The following is a 24,389-nucleotide window of genomic DNA, read 5'->3' on the forward strand; positions in this document are numbered from 1 at the left end:
CACCCCTTGGCATCATGGTAGCCCACAAACCCACCAACACACTAAAACAGCAGCTAATGAACTTGAAAGACCCTATACAGACAACAAGCAAAACTAATGACATGAGCAAAATACCATGCAAGAACTATAACAAACACTATATTGAACAAACAGGCAGAAAACTAGCCACCAGGATACGTGGACATCAACGAGCCACAAAATGACATGACCTTCTCTCACTAGGATCCTTACATACAGATAAAGAAGGACACCACTTTGGGACAACACATCCATTCTAGGACAAGCCAAACACATCAAGTTAGACCCCATTTATCACCCCTGAGAAAAAGAACAGGAAATGACATCCAACCCAACGAGCCCCAAACATAAATAGAAAGCAGGAATTATCAGTAATGCTTCGCCCAGAGGCCCACTGAAGATGTTACATAGGGTGATGAAAGGTCTGGAAATGAACCTTCTAGCTCAGCGAGCAAACCTACACCCATAATGAGTTACAGTTTGGAATTGGAAGTGTAGAAGAGAAGTAGTGGCTCGTGCATTCCAACAGTGATTAGATTTTAAAGTAGATTGTTCGCTGGAAAACAGTTTGGAATGCCCCAAAGTCCTGTCTTTCTCATAGTGGTTAGCTACAACTCACTGTTGAATAGTATTGACACTCAATGTCTAAATTCATATAAGATTGGCTCATGCTACCCATGTCTGTGAAACTATTCTCCAATACAATTGACCAAATTTATAAGGGTAAGAACCATAGAAATGATTCAGCACAGAAAGGGGCCATTCAGCCCATTTTGTCCATGCATTCTGGAAGAGATACCTATTTGCCTTATGGGCAGCTGGAGTTACACTGAGCCCTTTCTAATCCCATCTTTCTGCACACAGCCCATAAAGTGCAGATCCAGGTAGTTTTAGAAGAATCTAGGGCCTCTGCCTCCACCACCGACTCAGGCAGCGAATTCCAGACACCCCCCACCCTCTGCTTAAAAACATTTCTTCCTCACGTCCCCTCTGATTCTTCTGCACTTAGCTTGAATCTATCACTGCTGATTTTGAACTCTGCCAAGAAAAAATTATTCCTCCTGTCTTTTCTATCTCTATCCCTCACAATTTTATATACCTCCAATCATGTCACCCCTCAGCTTTATTTGTTCCAAGGGAAACAACACCAACTTCTCAAATCTCTCCCTGTAGCTACAATTCTATACGACATGAGAACAGGGAGCAGTAAATGGTTAAATATCTCTCTCTAGTTCAGTAGCTTTAACGAAGATTTTACATTCCAGTCAAGATGACTGGATATAAATCTAAACTACTTGAATGAAGGCAATATAGAGTTTAATGGATAGATTTAAGTATGTTATGGTGAAAGATTTATTTTTGAATTTTACAAGCTCTCACATCTTGAATTTTCGTTATGAAGTGAAGAGTTATCTAGAATGCTTGTTATGTGGCATGGTGGCTCAGTGGTTAGCTTCTCAGCACCAGAGACCCGGGTTCGATTCCCGACTTGGATGACTGTCTGTGTGGAGTTTCCACCGGGTGCCTCTGATTTCCTCCCACAATCCAAAAAATGTGCAAGTGAGGTGAATTGGCCATGCTAAATTTCCCATAGTGTTAGGTGCATTAGTCGGGGGTAAATACAGAGGAACTTCGATTATCTGAATCTCAATTCTCCGAATATCGGATTATCCGAAGGAGATCTTGAGGTCCCGATAGAAACATTACATCAGAGGTGTTTCCAACACTGATCGCGTCTTTTGTTTACAATGATTAAAAACTAACTTGGATTACTGAAACGCTGCTGAGAACAGTCCTGGACATCGATGAGAGCCCAGGCACTGTCTCCAATCTCTGTGTGTCTCTCTCTCTGTCTCTCTCTCTGTCTCTCTCTCTGTCTCTCTCTCTGTCTCTCTCTCTGTCTCTCTCTCTGTCTGTCTCTCTGTCTGTCTCTCTGTCTGTCTCTCTGTCTGTCTCTCTGTCTGTCTCTCTGTCTGTCTCTCTCTCTCTCTCTTTGTCTCTCTCTCTCTCTCTCTCCCTCTCTCCCTGGAGTTCTACAGAGGGGTGTACCCTAAACCGCCCTTCCCCAGATAATCTCTCTAACATTGTCCTGTACAGGGCAAAAGTGGAACCTGAGAAAAAGTTGCAATAAGTTGTGTTTGTGTGCGCATGCACTATTTGGAGACTCACTCCCCAAAGGCAGCAGCAGTCAGTTGGTGTCCAGTCCGGCTGCCCCGGAGAGGGGGTTTGGGGGGCAGATGGGGGTGCAGCTGTTGGGTTGTGACGGATGGGGCTGGGATGGGGTGGTGGTGAGGGTTGGATGCTAATGGAGTGCAGGTGGGGCGGAGGGGGGGAGTGGGTTTTGGGGGGTGTATGGTGAGGGCAGATGGTGGGGTGGGGGGGCACGGTGTGTTGCTGCCTAGTCTCCTGAATGGGAAGTGGACTTTGCAAGTGCTTGCTGTGTCAATGCCATTGAACCGATTGGGGGGGTGAGGGGGAGGCTAAGGTTTAAGCAATGCTGCAGGTCCCTTACAAGTGTGTGTCTGCTCCGAAACCAACCCTGAAACACAGAGAGGGAGCAAAGCAGACAGAGCGAGGAAAAAGGGAACTTCAGAAAACTCTGAGCCCCAGAGGAGAGGCATTGAATCGATTAACCGAATAATCAGTTATCCAAACGACAAATCCCCCTCCTATCTTGTTCGGAAAATCGAGGTTCCTCTGTATAGGGTGCGGGAATGGGTCTGGGCGGAGTACTCTTCGGAGGCTCGTGTGACTTGTTGGGCCGAAGGACTTGCTTCCATACTGCAAGGAATCTAATCTATCTAATCTAAGAGAAACGAATGGCAGGCAGCTTTTTTCTTTCAGAAGTGCTTTGAGTTCACCACCAATAATAATATGGTGCTACGATCTCATTAGGTTTTCTCATTATAACTCTGGCCAATGTCCCTTTTTGTCAAATGGATGTTCCACATTAAAAGCATAACATCTTTAGTAAGGTTAGCATGCACAGTTAGTGAGGGGCCATAACCAAGACTTTGATATATGGATAGGCCTCAGTGAATAAATATTTTTCTTCTAATCAACTGATGTTTAAACTCCATATGGTTTTGAAGTAAAAACTTTTGGAATATTGTTTCACAATTCCACCCCAAACAGTGAAAGATGCCATCATCCATTTTGCTTTAAATATTTTAGTCTGATTCACCTTGCTTAATGTACAATATTATTCTTGACAAAATAAATGGTAAATTTAAGTCTGTTTGGACCGCACAGAGCAGACTTCTCATGATCACCACCTGCAAAGACTCTGCCATCATCCATATCCAATAAGTTCTTTTGTAATGAATCAATTGAATGCAGCACCAAAGAATCAACATAATATATAAAGATGATTGCAGTGAAGCTTAAGGTGATGGACGTAAGTCTTATTAATTTTTTGCTATTACTGTTTTAAAGCCAGCAGATGTGGGCACAGACCAGGTATCTGTGAAAGGTCATATTAGTATTGAATGAATTCCTGACAATTCCATGATTTCATTCTGTGCATTTGTGTTTAATCAGTTTGGCATGGTGAAGTAACTGCACACTTAAGAGCTCTAACAGATAGAAGACGAGATAATAGAATCATTAGTGTGGAAATTAAACTGCATGGCTGGGATCTTAGACTTACAAATTGGGACCGCTACCATGCATGTTAAGGGCTGGCATGGAGATATCAGGTCATGACCCCAGTGCCAACTACATAGTTTTCCACAAGTTTTGCAGACTAGCAGCACCACTGCTGAGTAATGGCACTATTGGGCCTTTAGAGGGTGGGATTTCCTCCCATTGTAAGGTCTAAGTTTCACGCTCTGTTTGTTCAGCTGCCACCGTGCTGTGGGTCAGCCGTTCTTAAAGTTGATCGGTACACAAATAACTTTTGTAACAAGGGGGCTATCAATACAGCAAACCACCCATCCCCCACCCCCCACTCCACCAACAAACCTGTAAAATTCATTGTGATTCACTAGCAGCCTTCAATTTGTAAAGTGCTGGATTCCTATTCACCTGCAACCTCTAGACGATACGGAGATGTCCAGTCTGTACTGAGCTCCGATGGAGCACTGGGATCATAGAGGAGGGAAGCCTGACTCTGACTTTATAATTAGGCCTGCTGACAAGAATGGTCATGATTCGGAGATTCGGACAAGAATGGTGACTGACTTCTACATTGGAGAGGCCTAGCACCAGCTCTTGGACACCCTCTGCTGACTCCACCGGACCATGACCCCACCATTGGGGTCACTAATTTCATTTCATCTGGTGATTCCCACTGCCTCGAAGGTGATGGTCCCTCTACCTCTGTCAGCCCACTTCTAACTCCTTTTGGGAGATGAGAAGTAATATTGAAGTCATTGAATCAATTCTATGAAGTAGTGTTTGACCTGTGATACCTCGGTGACGATGACATTTGTGGTATTGAGCAGTTTGACCTCAGTACGTTCCTTGCTGGACTCCTGATTGCCACATGGATGAGCAAGTGTTTCTTTGCATGCCTTATCCCAGGTACAAAATTATTTAACTGCTCCTAATCAGAGTCTCAATTAAACTATCCGTGCTGTTCTACAGTACAGCTTTAGTGTGCAGATCGCACAAGAGAAGCCTGAATGTCTATTAATGAATTCCAACAGCTGAAGCTAGATTTCCACATTTGCATGTGTCGCATTGTGACTGCTGCTTTTGACTTGAAAAGCGTGTTCATGACAACAGTTGGATGGAGTGAAATTATGGATCGATAATATGTGAAGTCTCCTACAGGTGACCACCATAAAAAATGTACATGTCTTTTGTCCAGGGCAAGTTCAAATGTTGTTCAACTATCAAGAGGCACCATAAAGAAATAATCACCAGTTGAAATTTTACCAGGGGGCTGTCATCTGTTGTTCAGCTTTTTGGATGTGTGGTTCAATAAGTTAGTCAAGCATCATGTTCTTACCGAATGGATTATGTGCATGGTTGCTGGAGGGGTAAAAAGATCTTCACAAAGTGGAGGAACATGCACATACGTCAAATGCCACAAGAAGGGCACAGATTGTTGTCAGTCATTCAAATAATGCAGAATATCCAATTCAGTGGCTGGAACGTAAGAGCAGAAGTCGACCATTGGGTCTGTCCAAATGGATTACAGCTGATCATCTGTATCTACACTGTTTTCTTCACTGTCCCTACATTCCTTAATGTCTTTAGTGTCCAGAAACAGATCAGTTTCTGCTTTGAATATGCCCATTGATTGCACTTCCACAGGCCTCCAGGGTAAATCATTCCAGAGATTCTCCATCCTATGAGTGAAAGAATGTCTGCTCATCTCAGTATTAATTGCCTGCCCCTTAAATCCTAACCCTTGCTTCTTGACTCAACAGCCTCTGGAATCACATGTCCATGTATATCCAGTCATGCTGTCTACCCTGTCACATCCTCTAAGAGCTCTGTACATTTCAATGAGATGACTTCTCATTCTTCTGATCTCGAAAAAATACAGACGTAATTTCTTCACATGCTGTGATACTGAAAGCACCACATCTATTCCAGAGTGGAATCTTTAGTCATACCATTAGCCAAAGTGACTAAGCATGTTACTGAAGATAGTGAAATTGATGAATTTTATAAATTTTTTGTTGTGATTAAAGGTATTTCCATTCAGTTAACTATGCCATATGCTCATGAATTATCAGTGTTATGTTTTGTGTTTCCACATTTTAAACTGATTAACACCCACATGCACATCAACGGTTTATATATATTCACCCTATAAGTTGGACCTCTGTTTTTGGAAAGACTCTTGGAGGCTACAAAGATCGTCTTAAAGACCAACATCTATGATGTCAACAGTAGAGAAAAATCCAATTGTTTCATTTCCATCACAAACCCATGGCGACATGAAGAATTCTGTTGAAAAGGTGACAAGTCATGGTAAACATATGTCGATTAATTTCAAGATGTGTAATTGTATAGCTGTGATAGTCAGGGTTGGAGAGTGATTTTGTTCCACTTGTGCATATGTTAGAGAAGGTTTTGTTTTTCCCCAACTGGATTTCTTGATCAAGGAATTACCTTTTGAATGAACATAGGTCTTGTTTGCAAACCAATCGACTCTTATGTGCAGTTACTTTAGTTTGTTGAAGTTTAACATTAAGTCCTCGTTTTGTCGTCATGACATTGCTTGATAATTTAAATATTTCTCGTGCAAAGATATCTTCAATTTACTACTATTTTGCTTGTATCTTTAAGATCTGATTCAACCTAATCTATTATAAGCCAATGTAAATCACGTTTTGCTTTTGAATTTTTAAAAAATGATTGCATTAGCAGAAAAGAGAGTCTTAAAACAAAGGAGTGGCACTTTGTCTAAACCTGAAATTCTGGTCTGTCTTCTAATTTACTCCTGAAGTCTTTGAAATTATTTTGATTTGCTTGTAAATTGAGGTTTGGAGCAATGACGTTTGCTGAGAGAATTTCATTGTGCCTGTCTCTGAATAATACGTTGTTGTCATGTTTAAATACACTGTGACCCCAAATAGTTGGTACAGCATAAAAACTCATATAGGCCAATTTTCAAGAAACAAGTGAACCCAGGACATGACCCACTGTGCCTGAAGATTTCAAAGAATTGATGTTTGGGTGTTGTCTAATATTCAAGTAAAACGTCAGCAACTAATGCATCCCCAGAAGCAGTTTCATCAACTGAAGAATAAAAGATGTGAACCACCTATATCACAGGTCATGACACTGAAGACTGCTCAACATTGGGCTACTGCACTGGGTTAAAAAAAGGGAGAACAGCTGGCTGGGGAAATCTGAGAGGCCAGAGAAGCATTCCTGTTCCTCCTGGTTCCATGTCAATTCAAAAAGAGTCTGTTGTCCTAGTCCCATCCAAGGACCCAATGCTCGCAGTTTCTCAGAGATGAATCCTAAAACAGGTGTTAGTCTTTTGACTAGAATATGCCTATTGCAAAATGCTTCCACAGACAGATAAATAATGATTTGAGCCACTTTTTATCAGGCATTTCAAAGATGTAAGATATTGGTTGCTAAAATTGGGCAAAAAATATTATCCTGCTATATTGGGAAGCAGTACGTGAACCACAATAATTTCTTCACGTCTGAATCATAGAATTCCTACAGTATAGAAGCAGCCCATTCATCCCATACCTACCTTCCAAAGGACACCCCATCCCTGAAACCCTGCACTTCCCATGGCTATTCCACCTAGTCTGTGCATCACTGGACATTCTGGGCAATTTAGCATGGCCAATCCACCTAACCTCCACATCTTTGGACTGTGGGAGGAATCCTGAGCAACTGGAGGAAACCTGTGTTGACACACAATGTGCAAACTCCACACTGACAGTTGCCCGAGGCAATCAAACCAAGGTCCCTGACACTGAGAGGCAGCAGTGCATACCATTGTGCCATCCCAAAGGCCCTTCAGTGTTGTGCTTCTGTTATCATTGTTATGTTCCTGCAGGGACGAGAAATTTATCATAAACATCCTATAAGAATCTACGAATGGAGGGATTTGCCAATAGTTTGGGGTAATTTTATAGGCAGTCAATTAACTATAACCTGTAGATTTATATGTTTGGTATTTTGTACCCATCATGTGTATGTTCTTTAACATCTGCAGATTGCTACAGTTCTAATTCCAAGGATTATGTCAATGTTTTAGTTTCTGCAAAACTCAATGTAATAAAATTGAGAATTGAATTGTCTGTAAAATTCCCTTTTTTGTATTTTCAGTTTAGTTATACATGAGCAAGGCAATGTTGAAGCAGGATTCTTCCAGTTGTGAAGAGGAAATGGATTGTATTTTTGGTTACAGATAAATTGGTCATATAATACTGTAGTCAATTAAGGGAAATAAAACAGGTTATTTTAGTTAGGTGTTATGATCTCAGTGAAATTGGCATTATTGTTATAATTGATGGTGTAATGGAAATTTTGTGTATTTCCTCTCTATTCTTTAGTGATTCAGATTCTACATATGCTGCTAGGTTCGGCAAAATACGAGCACAAGGTGAAGGTTTTAGAAACATTGATTATTTTGGTATATATTTTGCTGCAAGTTAAAGCAATTCATGGTATTTTAAACATATTTGTATACATGTCCATTTTGCATTCCTACTTAACACTCTATTTTGGGGAAAATTTTGGCATCATACGAAATAAATTTGTAGACTGCGAAGTGTACATTTTTAAATATATATTTAAGATATGATGAGAAGATGTTAAGAAATCAGTTAGATTTCATGGGCACAGCTTGCATGAAAATCATGAGAGTATTCATAGAATACTTCATTTTCAGTGGTTGTTTTGGCCAAAGAATTCCTCTAATCAGGCCATGTTTGGTGTTTGATTTTGGCTAGCGTGATCCATTTAATCTTCATTATATTTTACCTGGAATTTGTTGGAAGTACAACATGCAAAGCTTGAGAAACCTACAAGGTGCTTTTGGATCTTGGTGAACCTGAAAGCAACCATGTATCTCCTTAACTGATAAGTTGGAAGGATTGCAAAACAAGCAAAACTAATATAGAACAAGGAAGTTTGTTAGAATGGGTGGAATGCAGTGTCAAATCAGATAGTAGCAGGAAAAGAATGTATGAGTTAAGAGAAAATGTGGTGAAGCAAAAGTAAAAATTAAAGCTAACTTTTTAAAATTAAGTTGTTAACAAATAAAACCTGAAGGAATGAGCATCTGTGTTTGTAATAGTTCAATTTATGTGCCATGAAGTTTGACTTTCTGTAATTAACACTTATAACTTCATTTAAAAAGGTATCTAGTTTTAACTGTCTGCCTGAGTTTAATGTGTATGTTAGTATAAGTGCAGGACATCATTCCATTCAGTGAGTTGAATAGTGAGTCAGACAGTCAGATACTGTTTTTGAGACGCTAATAGTGGAACAATACAGCTACAAAACCAGCTTATTAATTTCTGCTTTTTACGCATCTGATCTTTATTGAAATTGCTGTGGCAGTTGTAAAAACAACTAAGTGAGAAATTTTGACGACAATACTTGGGCAATTATTGTATGCAACGATAACTTTATGTATAAATTTGAAATTTGTGCAAATGGCAATCACCGCACTATTAATTGAGCTGTTCGGATTGTTCACATGGCAAACAAAGTACCAAAGTATTTGACTTGAGTGCTGTGACGCACAAGAGGGAGTGGTGATAGCTAAAAATAAATGGGGATTGCTGATGGGTAAAAATAAACTCATTAAAAGTTGTCAGACCTGCTTCCTTATAGACAGAAGAATCTCATCAGACTGGAGTGCATTTTCACACACCAATGTCCTTAAGTTTTATTTTTGGGTTAGCTGGCCCTAGGTTAAAACTTTCCAGCATAAGTTTCAGATTGCTGACAGTGCAGAATGAAGAACTGTCAGGATTCACATGGTTGACTTCCAGAAGAAATTTCATTGGAATTGTGACCTGAAAAAGAGATATGAAAGTTGGGAAAGCGTAAATGGCCTGTACTTACCCTGTAACCTTTAACCTTTTTAAGATTCATATTACGAGGAGAGCAAAGTTGTTCAGCATGCTTCTCTTCTAAAAGAATTTTTTGAATAATTTGGAATTCACAAGCCATAAATCTATAAATTTACATCAAGGCACACTAAACAATTTTGTTAAATAAATAAATAAATTGGTTTCTACATTAAAATGAACTTCAAAGCTTTTCTTCATTCTCTAACAAACAGATTTATATTTCTCTACCAACGAGGCAGTAGTACTGAGATTAGTTCTTTCTAAACCACCTTGTCTGCAAAATTCAAACAATCAGTCTGTAGGCTATGACCATAGATCATGGATTGGATTTTACAGAGACTAGTGGAGTCAACTTGGCTGTCTGAAATCAAAATTACTTGGATGATTCTATTTAAATTGATTGGAAGTGTAGTAAAAAAGGTAGTAAAAAAAGCAGTGGATAGGGTATCTGGATTTTCAGAAGACATTTAATAAGTTGCCGCATTGGGGGTTGTTCTGTTAGATTTAGCTTTATGGGTTTGGGGATAGTATGTTAGTAGGGATTGAGAATTGGTTGGTGGACTAAAACCATAGTAAGTACTTGTGTGATATTGTTGGATGTTAGGGTAGAGCCAGTGTTTGGACCTCAGCCAATTATACACTATCTATAATCCCCTTAGAGGAGAGCTGCAAAAGGATGTAGCCCAGTTAAGTGATTGGGCAGAAAGATGGGAGATGTAATGGGGAGATATGAAATTATGCACTTTAGGAACAGCGCAAGAGCAAAATCATTTTTGTAATGTGAGAGACTAGGAGTTTTTGTACTCGGGGATTTAGTGACAATGTACATAAATCATAAATTAGGAAGGCAAGAAGTAGGTTAGACTTGTTACACAGGGTTACTATTATGAACAATGAAGTCTTCCTACAATTCCAAAGGACTTTAGTGAGTCTGGGTCTGGAATATTGTGTGCAACTTTGACTTGTCGACCTAAAGAAAGATATCCTTACATTTCAAAGAATGAAACAAATGTCTGCTTGTCTGATTTCTGGCCTGGAAGGGCTGAGCAATTCGGTCAATTCCACAAAAACTATTCTATGTGCTTTGGAGTTTGGAAGAACTGAGAGGTGTAATCTTTCTGAGACACACAATAGCCCTGTCTGCATTTCAGACCTATCCAGTTTTTGCTGGGTGAGGGTAACTGTTTGGGGGTAACTCTTAATGGAAGAAACTCAAATTCAGCAGGGCCATGAACTTAGTGCTGAGCGCAAACAGACCCCAGTTTGGCTGGTCAAAGAATCTTGGCCAGCAGTTTGGGAGTTATGAATTGGTGTATTATTCAAAGACTTCATGGATGTGGGTGTTGATGAGCCAACATGAAAGGTGGTGTTGAGCTGCTGTCTTGAACCACTGCAGGTCTTTAGATATAGGTCAGCCCACTGTTCAGGCATTTTCAACTCCACATGGTTCCTGAAGTCTGCCATTATAGATACTGAGTGAGTTACCAGGAAGGTATATTGTGGGGAGAAAGTCAAGGAAATTGTACTGTTTACTTTGGGTATAGTTACTTACCATATGCAAAGTGAGTTATGACATTGGGGCTCCAAGTAAGATGGCCTCTCGTATTTCTCTGCACTTGGTAACATTCAATTGATCATGATGTTCACTCAAATGACTGTGGATCTCCTCTAATCACAGTGAGTATGAGGGGATGGGGACTGGCTGGAGGGAATGTGTTGGCATGGAAGTGTAGTGTGTGTGTGTGTGTGGATGTGACAGCTTGTGTTTAGAGCAACTAGATCAAAATCTCAGAGAACCAAGGCAGGTCTTGTATTGGCACATGCTGGCCTCAGGTGCAATCTCTGACCTGCAGCAGATATTGATGGGGCCAACTCTATCTTGCCTCCCCAGAGCTGAAATTGGTTCCAGCTAGGACCTTTAAACCAAAGTGATGTGCTGAGTCAGAAAATTGCCCGATTCATGCAACTCATCTTGGCAATAAAAATCAGGCCTATAAAATTCTAATGCATTTTACAAAATAGACAACTTTTGTAATAGACATCACAAATAAATTCATTTAATAGTTAAGAGAATTGATAGTAAAAGTAGGCACTTGGATATTGATATTTGAAATCAGACAACGAACTGAAAATTCAAGCCAGTTTGCAGAAGGGATGATGCAGCTTGGTAGGTAGAACTTTTTTGTGATCTCCAGTTTAAATATTTCTGAACTGTACAATATTTTAACATTTTTCATTATTAGTGGAGCTCATGGTTCTTTCTTAATGCTGCTGCTTTTTCACTGCCTTTTGTTTCAGATTGTTGAATTGTAACTTGATTACATTGAAAATGATATGAATCCCACTCAAATTTTTTTATGAGTCGCATTTCAACAAATTTTTAAGATTCAGATTTGTCCAGAGTACATTTTTATTCATTCCTAAAAGGTATTGAATTGCTTAGTAACAAATCTAAAATCAGTTCACAAAATGGTTTGTCAGGCAATATGGTCAGGCAGTCTTTCAGGTAGAGAGCACAGGCATAAGGATAACCATCAAAGTTTTAACATTTGCATCTTAAAATTTTTTGATCTTTTCAAAGATATCATGTCGCAGCAAATCAGACATCCTGTTTTGGAATAGATATTTTGGTGTAGGGTTTATACTTAGTTATGTTACTGATAACCGCACAGTCTGAATTGACTGAATAAGTGTAAAAATTTAGAATGTTTTAAATAGATGAGTTTAGTATTCCAACTCAAGAATATTTTATGGTTCACGATGCATGGTGGAGGCTGATACAATTACAACATTTAAAAAGCATCCGAATGGGTATATGAGTAGGAAGGGCTTAGAGGGGTTTGGGCCAATACTGTCAAATGGGACTAGATTTATATAGGATATCTGTTTGCATGGATGAGTTTTCCGTGCTGTACAGCTCTATGTCTGAGTTTGCCTAAATTAGGACCTCCTCTCAAAATTGATCGCATGTCTAAGTTGTAGAATTTCGCTGCAGACCCTTCAACTTGAGCTTGTTTTCTTTGGTACAAAGGCACTAATAGATATACTTTAAAATTTATTTTGTATGTAAATTATTTAATTTACTAAGATGCTGATAAGTACACAACAATTAAACTAGTAAAGAGCTTAGAATTGTCTTTTTTAAAGCCATTTTTGGTGCTTTAAAATCTATTTACTCATGGCCAAAGCATCCTTCTTCAATACCTGTATTGACGAATGACACCCTGGTGCAATTTTGTTAATAAATTGACATTTCAGAAGGATGTTCTGGCTGTGAGTAACCAGATTTTAAAGCACCAAAAATGGCTTTATGGAAAAGAGCAAAGTACAGTTATGTTCTGTTACTGTGCCCAATTGTTTTGGCTTGTGCAAAATTGCGTGTGATTGCAATTTTTTAGGAAACATGAATTTTAACCTGATTAATAGAATTCCAAGTGCATCTTGGCCACAATTTCCTAAATGTGCGCAAAGCTTTAACTTTTAATGAGGGTGTAATTTTATTTTGACTGGTACTGGAAAACTGCATTTTAAAAATCAGTTAAAATCGAGAAGGAATGAACAAAGATTCCTCTTTTTGAAGTAGTCGGGAATAAAGGGTCTAGTTCATTGGAGACCTTAGTCAACATATTGCTGACTACAACATATATCATTGTTCTGCTAATACTATATCAGAACATTAAGGTCATTTTAAAAATTTTTTACAGAGCTCATGGATTTAGTAGGTACCTATTGACTATATATTTTAAATGATGGAATCATGTAGCTATAATATATATTACTAAATAACTTCATGTGGGTATAGTAATTTTGGATATGGACGCAGTAATACATTTCATTTGTGATGGATCCAATTTATTTCATTGTTCATTTGACAGCAGCAGAATGAAGACCCTGTGTATATGGTCATCGATCCACCTATGTCTAACTTTTACAAGTTGTGCATTACCAATTTTACATATTTTCAGTCATACTTTGCTGTCAGCAGTCTTGTTTATTATGAAACAAAATTAAATCAGAACTAACAAGAGAATTAGTATCAACAAAAAGTTAACCAAGTGAATCAATCTGTGTTTATTTTATATATAAAAATACTACCTTGTTTTAATGTTCTAATTTACCAATGTTTATAGCTGTTTTAAATGTGCAAGAATTCAATATTGTATTAGCTGGTATATTGGAATAGTTCTAACCTGGTTTTTATTTTTAGACAGCAGCTTCTTTTATAAACCTGGGTTTTAAATTAATATTTTTCTCCATGGTGATTTTCAAACATACAATATAATTTGAGCAAATGACAAAAAGGTAAGCATAGTCAATTGTCAAGAGACTGCAAGTGTCTGAACAGCTTTTCTCTTGTTCAACTTTGAGAACTTCATTAATTATGCTTAACACCTCCATTAAATCACTTGTGCACTTCCTTATTCAAGGGAATAAAATTTAGTCTACCCACATAGATTAGATAGGAAGTCTGGTCTGATTTGGCCTAGATTGGTCTAGTCCTGTCATTTTCATTTGAGTCCATAAATGGCAGCTGCTATGGATTTGGAATGGAGAAACATTGAGAACCTGCTCCAATAATAATAGTAAGTTTATAAGATCATCTGTATCAAGTTCAGGTTCTTCCAAAATCCAGTTTTGGAAACAGTATTGGAGTTTTATTTATCATAATTTAACAAAAATTATCTTATTTAAAGTTTCCAAGTGTAAATGTTTTAATAAACAAAAAAAAGTAACTCGGTCTAAATAATATCTCACAAAGCACCCTTGAAGAAATAAATGTTTTTGAGATTTTTTTGGGCATATGGTCATTGGTACAGTACAGTATAGTAGCCAAAATTGCCATCTGGATGATAATTATCTGATGTTTTGAATGTGGTTTTGTTGCAAATAATGAAGACAAGAAGAAGGTACAAGTTTCTTTTCTTGGAATAGTTTAAAAAATTAAATAATTCTGGAGTATAATGAGGTCCTGTTTCCATGAATCTGATGACCTCACTGTTAAAATATTTCTTTGTATTCATTACACTCCCCTGTGACTATTGAACAGACATTCAGCATACGTAGTCACTGAAGTAACAACAATAGGACACGTTTGGGTGCCTTAAAAATGAAAGGTCACCAAGGTGCCAAGTGCTGCACTTCATTGGTTGAAGTTTCATAGCTTCACATAAAAATAGATTGTGTTGAATTGCTCTTGGATGCATTTTCATCACATGATCTGAAAACACACATTGTTCGAGCAGTAACACACAGTAGTGGTAAATTCATGGAAGTAGCAATTTTAAATCTCTGCTTAATGTGTGTACAGTTTTGAAATGGAAAGCAATGATTTGTTGTGCAAATAAGTTACCTAATCTAACAGGAAATACGGATTAAAGTGGCTTTTTTAATGTATTGACTGCAGGCCTAGTAAAATCTAAATAACACATTGATAACATTGTTTATCAGATGATGTAAGTTGGAACCAAAGTTATTTCTCGTCTCAAAGTAACAATGAAGGGTAAGCGTGTCAACATGAAGCTTTGCCTGGGTGACTAGTAGTTGTGTTGTATTGAAATAAATTGAATGGAATTAGCTGTATTGTCACATACTCAAGTCAATATAGTGAAAGGTTTACAATCGCCGCATTACATATTAGGTATAAAGGTATCTAGGTATAAATATGTAAGATCAAATTCTTAGGAAACAAAAAAATTGAAATAAAGAAATAAATAGTCTAGCATTATAGGTCACAGGAATAAAGTAGAATAGTAAAGAAGCAAGAAGTTCAGAATATCAGTCTTTCTGAACCAGCCAGCTGGCACCTAGCCTCAAAGGAAACCTCTACTGCCTCTTCCCCATCTATGCTGGACCCATCAATGTAGGAGTCATAGAGATGTACAGCATGGAAACAGCCCCTTCGGTCCAACCCATCCATGCCGACCAGATATCCCAACCCAATCTCGTCCCACCTGCCAGCACCCGGCCCATATCCCTCCAAACCCTTCCTATTCATATACCCATCCAAATGCTTCTTAAATGTTGCAATTGTACCAGCCTCCACCACATCCTCTGGCAGCTCATTCCATACACGTATCACCCTCTGTGTGAAAAAGTTGCCCCTTAGGTCTCTTTTATATCTTTCCCCTCTCACCCTAAACCTATGCCCTCTAGTTCTGGACTCCCCCGCCCCCACTTTAGGCACCATCTCTTCATTGGACCCACTTCATTGACAGCACTAATGCACAGTCACCATGCACCAAGAGTCTCTGATTCCATTGTCAAGCCAGGCCTTTGCCAGGCCACAAGTCCTGCTTTGGCTGCAGGTGTTGCATTGCCGATGCCGCCATCTTGAAGAATCTGCTGCTGTTGGAACCCCAGCCTGATCCTTTGTCCACCAATGTTAAACATTCCACTAGACTGGACTCTTGTTCAGCCTAGCCCCCATCCATGTTCTCTGATGTCCAGACACACATTAAAATAGAATAGAAAAGTACAAAGTATAAGAAAGAAACTGAGAGATGTAGAAACACAAATAGAAGACAAATGCTTGCAGACGAAAAGAGAGACAAACAGAACAATACTTGAAGATGGAGAAACATTCATACAACAGTTAGTGATTAGAGAATGATTCCTTGAGCATTCAGAGAAAACTATCTTATCCTGGCACGCCTTTTGGTTTGCATATTGTTTTTCTGATTTGATTATTTAGTAGTGAGAGGTGCTGAATCATGAGGCTTCAGATTGTGGTGATATACATTTCTATTGATGGGCAAAAACACCTTTAATGTGCTTGGTTTAAGACTGTCCTTTAGCTGTTCTGCTTATCATACCAGCAGTACCACGTTAATATTCTTGATTTTTCTAAAATCTTCAGCAACTCATTGTGAACAATGTCACTGGTTTGTATGGAAAACCAGGCCTATTTCCATTTATTTTGCAACATTCTATCAAACTGTAATTCAATTCTGAGCATTCTTTAGATATAAGAAACTGCTGACTTAGTAATAGTGGTATTAGTCCCTATTTGTCCTTGCAAAATTACCATCTGCGTAATATCCTTTTGTTATAGTTTTACGGTTTTGATAGGTTAACTCAACTCAAGACTAAATGTATGCTGACAATCAGAAACAGCATGCTATATAAAAAGCTAAGAGATCCCACAAACAATGGAATACATTAAAGCTCTGGAGTGCTAACACATCTGGACATGAATGGTAGTGGAAAATTTTAATTAAAAAACTTTCCCAGCCTCCAGCCATTCAAAATATCCTTTTCTTCTGTCATATTGGGTGGGTGATCGTCTCCCAGTCCCATAATACTTAGGTTAAAAATGTTAACTGGATTAATTCTCTGTCTCAATTATATATTTACCCTTCCTTTCCAATGTGGAAGTGTCTAGACTCGAATTGTAAATTGGTGAACAGTATAGTTTGTCAGAGTGTTATTCATAGGATATTTAAGGTCATGAAAAATATAAACAAAAAGCAAAATGACGCATTCCCCAGTGAACGTATTTTCAAACTTTAGGACTAATTTTAACTTAATATACTTCTGGTGTATCAGGCCTGTTGTAGCATCTATATGTTAGTACCATCAGCTAATAATGAATGTGAAAGGTTAATACTTCCTCTAAGCATTTCGTATCATCTGGACTTGTGGACAGAACAGCTTATGATCTCAAAGGAGTCTGACTGAACATCTAGTCCAATTCAAAACATGGGTAACAATATCTAGGCTAACTTGGTAACATTAAATCAAACCCCAGGAAGTAACTTTCGTCCAAAACACTAGAGTAAGCAGACCCTGTAATTTCTTTTACTTCAGGAGGATAGTGGCAGCAATGTCAACCAACATAGAGAGATGTGTCGAGAGTGTGTTGCTGGAAAAGCACAGCAGGTCAGGGAGCATCTGAGGAGCAGGAGAATCGACGTTTTGGGCATAAGCCCTTCGTCAGCAATGTAGAGTGCTGGCATATCCATACATTAGCATCATGTTTACAAATATAATAAGTGTACAATAATTGCAGTCTTTCTGTTTTGAAAATTAATCAAGTTATTACAGCAGAATTAGTCAGATTTAAGTACAAATTAAAACGGCATTAAGGAAATGATATATAAAGCACTTTTTCCTTTTCCACCCCCCCTCCCTTTTCATGTAGAGAGAGACTATTCCAGTCTGTGTGAGAAGCAGCCGATTGGAAGATTACTTTTTCGTCAGTTCTGTGAAGCACAGCCTGAACTTCAGCACTACATCAATTTTCTTGACCTAGTGGTAAGTTGGTTATGGAATGTATTTTTAATGCAAAATAAAAGTATTTGAATGTTGCATTTGGACACTTGACTGCCTTGGTTAAACAGTTTTTTAAAAAAATAGCTTGTTTAATATTTCTACCCAACCTCCACTTAATGGTTGACTGCAGAGCGGGACCAATCATTTGGGAAATCACCTTCTGAAGAAAGCAGAACCTTGAAAGATCACATTATCTACTCCATGCCCATTGTCATTGTGAGGTGCAATCATATTGTTTCCTTCTAGAATGTCTTAGTTGAAGTTTAACTATACTTCAAAGTAATTTAAATCTTATATGGTGCAGGAGGATTTGTGGATTTTACTCAGTGTGTTCAGATTTAATTTATAAGTTTAGCAAGTCTACTGCAACACCACGTAAAACTTCGACTATCCCAAATGACTCCAGCCAATTCCTACTCTGACAGCCTGTTCAACTCTGGCTGAGGCTGATCTTGGATTTGGGCATTAGCTGTAGTTAGAGCCTTTGGTATTGCAGGTAGTATAATAGCATGGATAGAGGATTGGCTGACTATCAGAAAACAGAGAGCAAGGATAGGAGGGCATTTTTTTCGGCTGTCAACCAGTAGCTAGTGTGTTGCCACCGGGATCAGTGCAGTCACAATTATTAACAAGTAAAGTGAATGTTCTACAGCCAAGATTGTGGATGACACAAAAATAGATGGGAAGCTAAGTACTGAGAATAACTCTCAGAACTGCAAAGGCTAAGTGAGTGGGCAAAAACCTGGCAAATTAAATATGAAAGGAATATATTTTGGGGAAAATTTAAAGTTTTGTGCATTGGCAAGAAGAATATAGGACTGAATATTATTTAAATGGTAAAAGATTGCAGAAAGCAACAGCACAGAGGCATTTGGGAGCCCTTACCACAAAGACCTCGCATTCAAGTTCAGCAGGTAATAGGGAAGGCACATGGAATGTTGGCCTTTATTTCAAAGGGAATAGAGTATAAACATATCGAAGTCCTGCTAAAACTATTCAAGGCACTAGCTGCTGGACCACAGCTGGATTACTGCAAACAGTTTATGGCCCGTTATCTAAGAAAACATATACTGACATTGGAGGAAGTTCAGAGAAGGTTCACTTGCCTGATCCTGGAATGAAGAGACCATCTTATGAGGAGTTTAGAAGAATGAGAGGTGTTCTTACTGAAATCTACAAGATGCTTAGGGGACTTGACAGAATAGATGTAGAAAGTGGTTTTCCATTCTGGGAGAGGCTAGGACTAAAGGCAAATATCAGACTGAAAAGTTACCCATTTAAGCCATAGAGGAGGAATTTTATCTCTGAGTGTAGTGAATCTGTGAAATTACTTGCTGCAAAGAGCTTTAGAGGCTGGATCTTTAAGGCTAACACAGATTGTTAATCATTAAAGAAATCAAGGGTTATGGGGAAAAGGCAGGAAAGTGGCGGTGAGAATGATCAGATCGACCATGATCTGATTGAACGGTTCAATGGACTGAATGGTCTACTTTTGCTCCTGTGTCTCATGGTCTGTATATGTACCCAATTAAGCTCAGTGTAGATTAGGTGCATCCCATATGAAGCTTTGCTTGATGTACTTAATTTCTTTTCAGTTGGACCCTGGTGTCTGTGTTCCCACATTTTCATTAACATCAATTGAGCTACTGTGTGGAGTGACTAACAGTAAGCAAAAGATATGAAAAGCAAGCACTCAGTTGCTGACGTATTATGACCACCAGGCCAGAAAATTGTTACTTTGAATCACAGGATAAACAGGTTTTACAGCCTGATGATGCAATTCTAAGACCCCGATGCCTTTTTGGTGGTGCAGCAGTTGCAGTGAAATATTGAACAGATCTGTGTTTTGATACCTCAGGTAGGTGTTGAAGTCCAGTGACACGATTAAAGAGCAGGAGATGAAAACTGCAGAAGGCCAATGTCCCTTTGTAACATCATCCCCTCAGTGAACAGAAGCAAAACACAGGTTAACTTTCACCTGATCACTGTTGAGAGATCTGTAACTCGTAGTAGCACTTCTTTTGTATTTTGCTCTGGTCCACTTGCTCCTCCTGTCCATTTTTCAACATTTTTAAAAACTATTATTTTCCAGCCACCTTCCATTGGATTGAAACAACTTTGTTAGTCTCTCCACATGCTGCCAAACCTGCAGAGTTTCTCTTGCACTTCTTGCTTTTATGTCAGAATAGTGTTGTCTTTATACAAGTTCATTTATTCTATTTTACAAGGATTCAAAGTAAAGCTGAATCAAGTATTTATATCTGTAAATTCATTAGCCATAATACCATGAACTATACTGAAGTTGTATTAAATGAGGTTAAACTGAAATTCAGATTACAATACCTTATCAGCTGCTTAATGTTGATTATTTACAGAGGACAATTAATACTGTAAATTGATCATTAAACTAAAGCAGAAATAGCAGACAGAAGTTGACTAGGTTTTAATATAAAGCCAATGGCATTTCTGAAGTTGAATAGATTGATTTTGTTACTTGTGCATTAATATTTTTTCCATTTTCATATTATTAATTCCCCGTTTAAGAAGTCCATTTAGTACAACTGCAATGTTCTGATTTACAGGTGAGAATAAGGAATATATTCTTAAATATATTTTTTATGTACATCTGCGGTACATTCCCTAATTGTTCTTGAGAAGGTGGCGTTGAGCTGCTTTCTTAAGCTGCAGTAGTTCATCCCAGTGTAGGTACACCCAAAGTGCTGTTAGGAAGTGAGTTCCAGGATTTTGACCCAGTGACAGTGAAGCAATAGCAACATTGGTTTAAAGGATGGTGTGTGACATGTTGGGGGGTAGGGGGAGAGAGAGAGATGAATATTTCTGGGAGTCATGTTCTAATACATTTAGCCTTCTACGTAGTGGAGGAGTTGAGAGTTTGCTGTTGAAGGAGTCTTGCTTTGTTGCTCTGTTACATCTTATAGATGGTACTCATTGTTACTACTGTGTGTAGTTTTGGAGAGAGTGAATGTCATTGGTGATGGTTGCTGCTGCTTTGACCTGGATGATGTTGAGCTGCTTGAGTATTTTTGGAGCAACACTCAGCCCAGCAAGTGGGGAGTATTCCATCACACTCCTGACTTGTGCTCTACATATTGTAAACTGACTTTGGGAATAAGAGGATAAGTTCCTTCTCTTGAAATCCCCAGCCTCTGCACTGCTCTTGCAGCCTCTATTTATATGGCTGTCCAACCATGTTTCCGGCCAAGGGATCCCCAAGGTTATGTTAATGGGAGCTTTGGTAATGCTGCTATGTGTTAAGATTAGATTCTCTCTTGCCCTACACAGTTCTTGGCTGGCACAGGTGTGGCTAGAATATTACATGTCACTTGTCAGACCAGACCTGAAAGTTGTCTCAGGTTTTGCTGCTTTCAGACATGTACAGCTTCAGTCCAGAACTAGAGGGCATAGGTTTAGGGTAAGAGGGGAAAGATATTAAAGGGATCTAAGGGGCAACGTTTTCACACAGAGGGTGGTGCGTGTATAGAATGAGCTGCTAGAGGAAATGGTGGAGGCTGGTACAATTACAACATTTAAAAGGCATCTAGATGGGTACATGAATAGGAAGGGATATGGGCCAAGTGCTGGGAAATGGGACTAAATTAGCTTAGGATATTTGGTTGGCATGGATGAGTTGGACCAAAGGGGCTGTTTCTGTGCTGTACATCTCTATGACTCTAAGTTGTGAATGACACAATGAGGAAGATGTCAAAGTAAACACTGAGAATGTAACTTTCAAAAAGAGTTTCGTGATTTACATATGAAAGTAGAGAAACTAAAATGGTCATTCTAACAGATGAGAGACTCAACAATCAAGGTATTTTTCAAGGTATAATTTCAGTTAGATCACACTGTAAACTTTTGCTATAAATTCTGTGCCTTACAATTGTGTATTCCACAACCATCTCATGAAGGAGCAGCGCTTCGAAAGCTAATGCTTCCAATTAAACCTGTTGGACTATAACCTGGTATTGCGATATTTTTAACTTTGTACACCCCAGTCCAACACCGGCATCTCCAAATCAAGTATTTGAGAGAAGTAACTGAAAATACAAGTTAACAACAGATCAAAATCCTGGAACTTCCTCCCCATGACATTGTGGGTCTATCTAAGATGGACTACTGTGGTTCAAGAAGGCAACTCGGAGTGAGTAGTTAAATGCTGGTCAGCCAGGGACACCCACATCTCATGAATGAAAACTAAAAATTGATCAACAGCAATAATGCCATCTTTGATTCTGTCCTGCAATAACTATTCTTTTCACAGAACCTGGGGCAGCCCCTAAAGAGCCTTCAAAGGCTTGCTCGTTCTGTGTTGGACCAACAGCACTGTTGGTGAGCTTTACCTCCTTTGCAACCTTTATGTTGTTCTAATTCCCAATCTGTCTCCTCCCTCTGTAGAATAACGTGGTGGAATGTCCTGAGATCCACAGTGATTCCCCAACTTTATTTAATCTCACCCTCTCCGTCCCTAGGGAAGGGATTGACAGTGGGAGTGAATGCAGCAGGTTTGCAGAGGGAACAACAAGCATCCCAAGCACAGCCACAGTGTGTCTGTGCAGTGACTTTATACTCCAGAAATCACCCTGGCTACATGTAGACTGCATCGTTAGTCTTAAAAATGAGTTGAACCAAAGTGAGCTATTTTTGAAAGAAATCTCATTTATTTATTATAGTATTTCCAATGGGTAAGAAATGCATAGTAACAAAATATTATACCACTTAGGAAGCTGATCATTTTGTTCTTTGTTATTATATTCAAGTTAGGCAGCTGCCCTTTGAATATCTCACATCATGCTAGCCTAGCTAGAAGGTGACGTGGTAGAAGGCACGATGGATCACCTCCACAACCTGGGTATTGGAGTGGAATTGTAACTGAGTGAAGTGCCCCAGAAATTTGCCCCAGAGTCTTCTGATCTACACAAATAACTCAGCCTGAAGTTTCGTGCTGACAAACTAAGTTTAAAGGTGGGAGAGAAGAACAGCCAAAACTCTAAAAGCCTTGGATGGGCAATGAAGCACTACCTAGATTTGAGTTCATGAAATCCAGTTCGAGAACTTAAGTGTGTCTAGCACCTTTAACATAGTGAAACATTAAAGTCCTTTCCAGTGCTTTATGAAAGCTCAAGGTTAAATGTGAGAGGCCAGCTAGGCATGGTGAAATAAGAAAGGAGTAGACACGGCAGCCTACATATCTACCCACCATTCAATGTGCCAATGTCTGTTCTTCACTTCCAACTTCACTTTCCCACCCTCCTCTCCATATTCATTGATTCCCTGAGGTCAAAATCCATTCAATGTTGTGATGTGAAGAATTCTGTGGATTCCCCAAATTAAAGGACGTCTTCTCGATTTATCCTAAATAATATTCCCCTTATTGTGAGACTGTGTACCTATGTACTCATCTTCCGCCTAGGAACCCTCCAACCACAAGGGATGAACTCAGATTTCTCCAGTTTCCTCATTTCCCCTCCCCCCACCTTGTCTCAGTCAAATCCCTCGAACTCAGCACCGCCTTCCTAACCTGCAATCTTCTTCCTGACCTCTCTGCCCCCACCCTACTCTGGCCTATCACCCTCACCTTGACCTCCTTCCACCTATCGCATTTCCAACGCCCCTCCCCCAAGTCCCTCCTCCCTACCTTTTATCTTAGTCTGCTGGACACACTTTCCTCATTCCTGAAGAAGGGCTTATGCCCGAAACGTCAATTCTCCTGTTCCTTGGATGCTGCCTGACCACCTGCGCTTTTCCAGCAACACATTTTCAGCTCTGATCTCCAGCATCTGCAGTCCTCACTTTCTCCACCTATGTACTTCCCAACCAAAGGAAAAACCTCAGTGTTTGCTTCCTTCAGAATCTTGTATGTTTCAAAGAGATTGTCTTTCATTCCTCTAAACAACAAAGAGCAACATAGACTCAAATTTAATCAATCCCTTATCAGAGATCAACCTTCTCATCCCAGAGTTCAAGTGAGCCTTGACTTTAATGCAGGCATGTCCTTTCTTAAACATTGTTATGGCAAGTCCCCAGATAAGGTTCCCTAATTTGCCACAGTTCCAGATGGCGAATCCAAAATCATTAAACTCCCAGGTGACAAAAGATGAATCGGTTATTTATCCACACTCTCGATTAGTCACAACGAGGTTAACTTTTCAAAAGCTTTCCTTCCCTTTTGGATACCTTTCTCCCAGACCAAACAAATTTTATGTCTTAAAAGGAGCCCAAGTTAACCAGACTATCTTGAGTTAACAAAAGAGAGTTTATTAGTTCTGAGCATGAGAAGAAACAAGACAAATACGTCTTCAAAGATTACAATGAGAAGTGAGTCTAAAAATGGTAGAAATTGAAAGAATAATTATGGATTTGTCTGAGTCACTCATGAAGTGTAGATAGTCGAACATTATGGCCACTAACACTGGATGTTACCAATAGTATTGATACTGTTAATTTCAATCAATTTCAAGATTCTTTGAGGGTTGACTGAAATTCCTTTTGTCCTAATTCTTTCCACGGTGACTGGCTGGCAGCACTTGGAGTGAGAAAGAAATGGTCCCTTTTCTTACCTGTAGTGCA

At 39.1% G+C, this 24,389-nt stretch overlaps 1 protein-coding gene across 1 annotated transcript in view; it reads left to right on the plus strand.

The window, feature by feature from the left end:
• LOC122561187 (G protein-coupled receptor kinase 5-like) overlaps positions 1-24,389 on the plus strand; it is a 233,515-nt gene that overhangs the window by 95,377 nt on the left and 113,749 nt on the right. Inside the window, exon 3 of the mRNA XM_043712718.2 lies at positions 17,671-17,783. Within this exon, the coding sequence (XP_043568653.1) occupies positions 17,671-17,783 (113 nt within the window). The remainder of the gene's footprint in view (positions 1-17,670; positions 17,784-24,389) is intronic.

The sequence above is a fragment of the Chiloscyllium plagiosum genome, unplaced genomic scaffold, assembly GCF_037043375.1.
Source record: "Chiloscyllium plagiosum isolate Xiang-an unplaced genomic scaffold, Cpla_swu_hap1 HiC_scaffold_22, whole genome shotgun sequence".
Taxonomy (NCBI): domain Eukaryota; kingdom Metazoa; phylum Chordata; class Chondrichthyes; order Orectolobiformes; family Hemiscylliidae; genus Chiloscyllium; species Chiloscyllium plagiosum.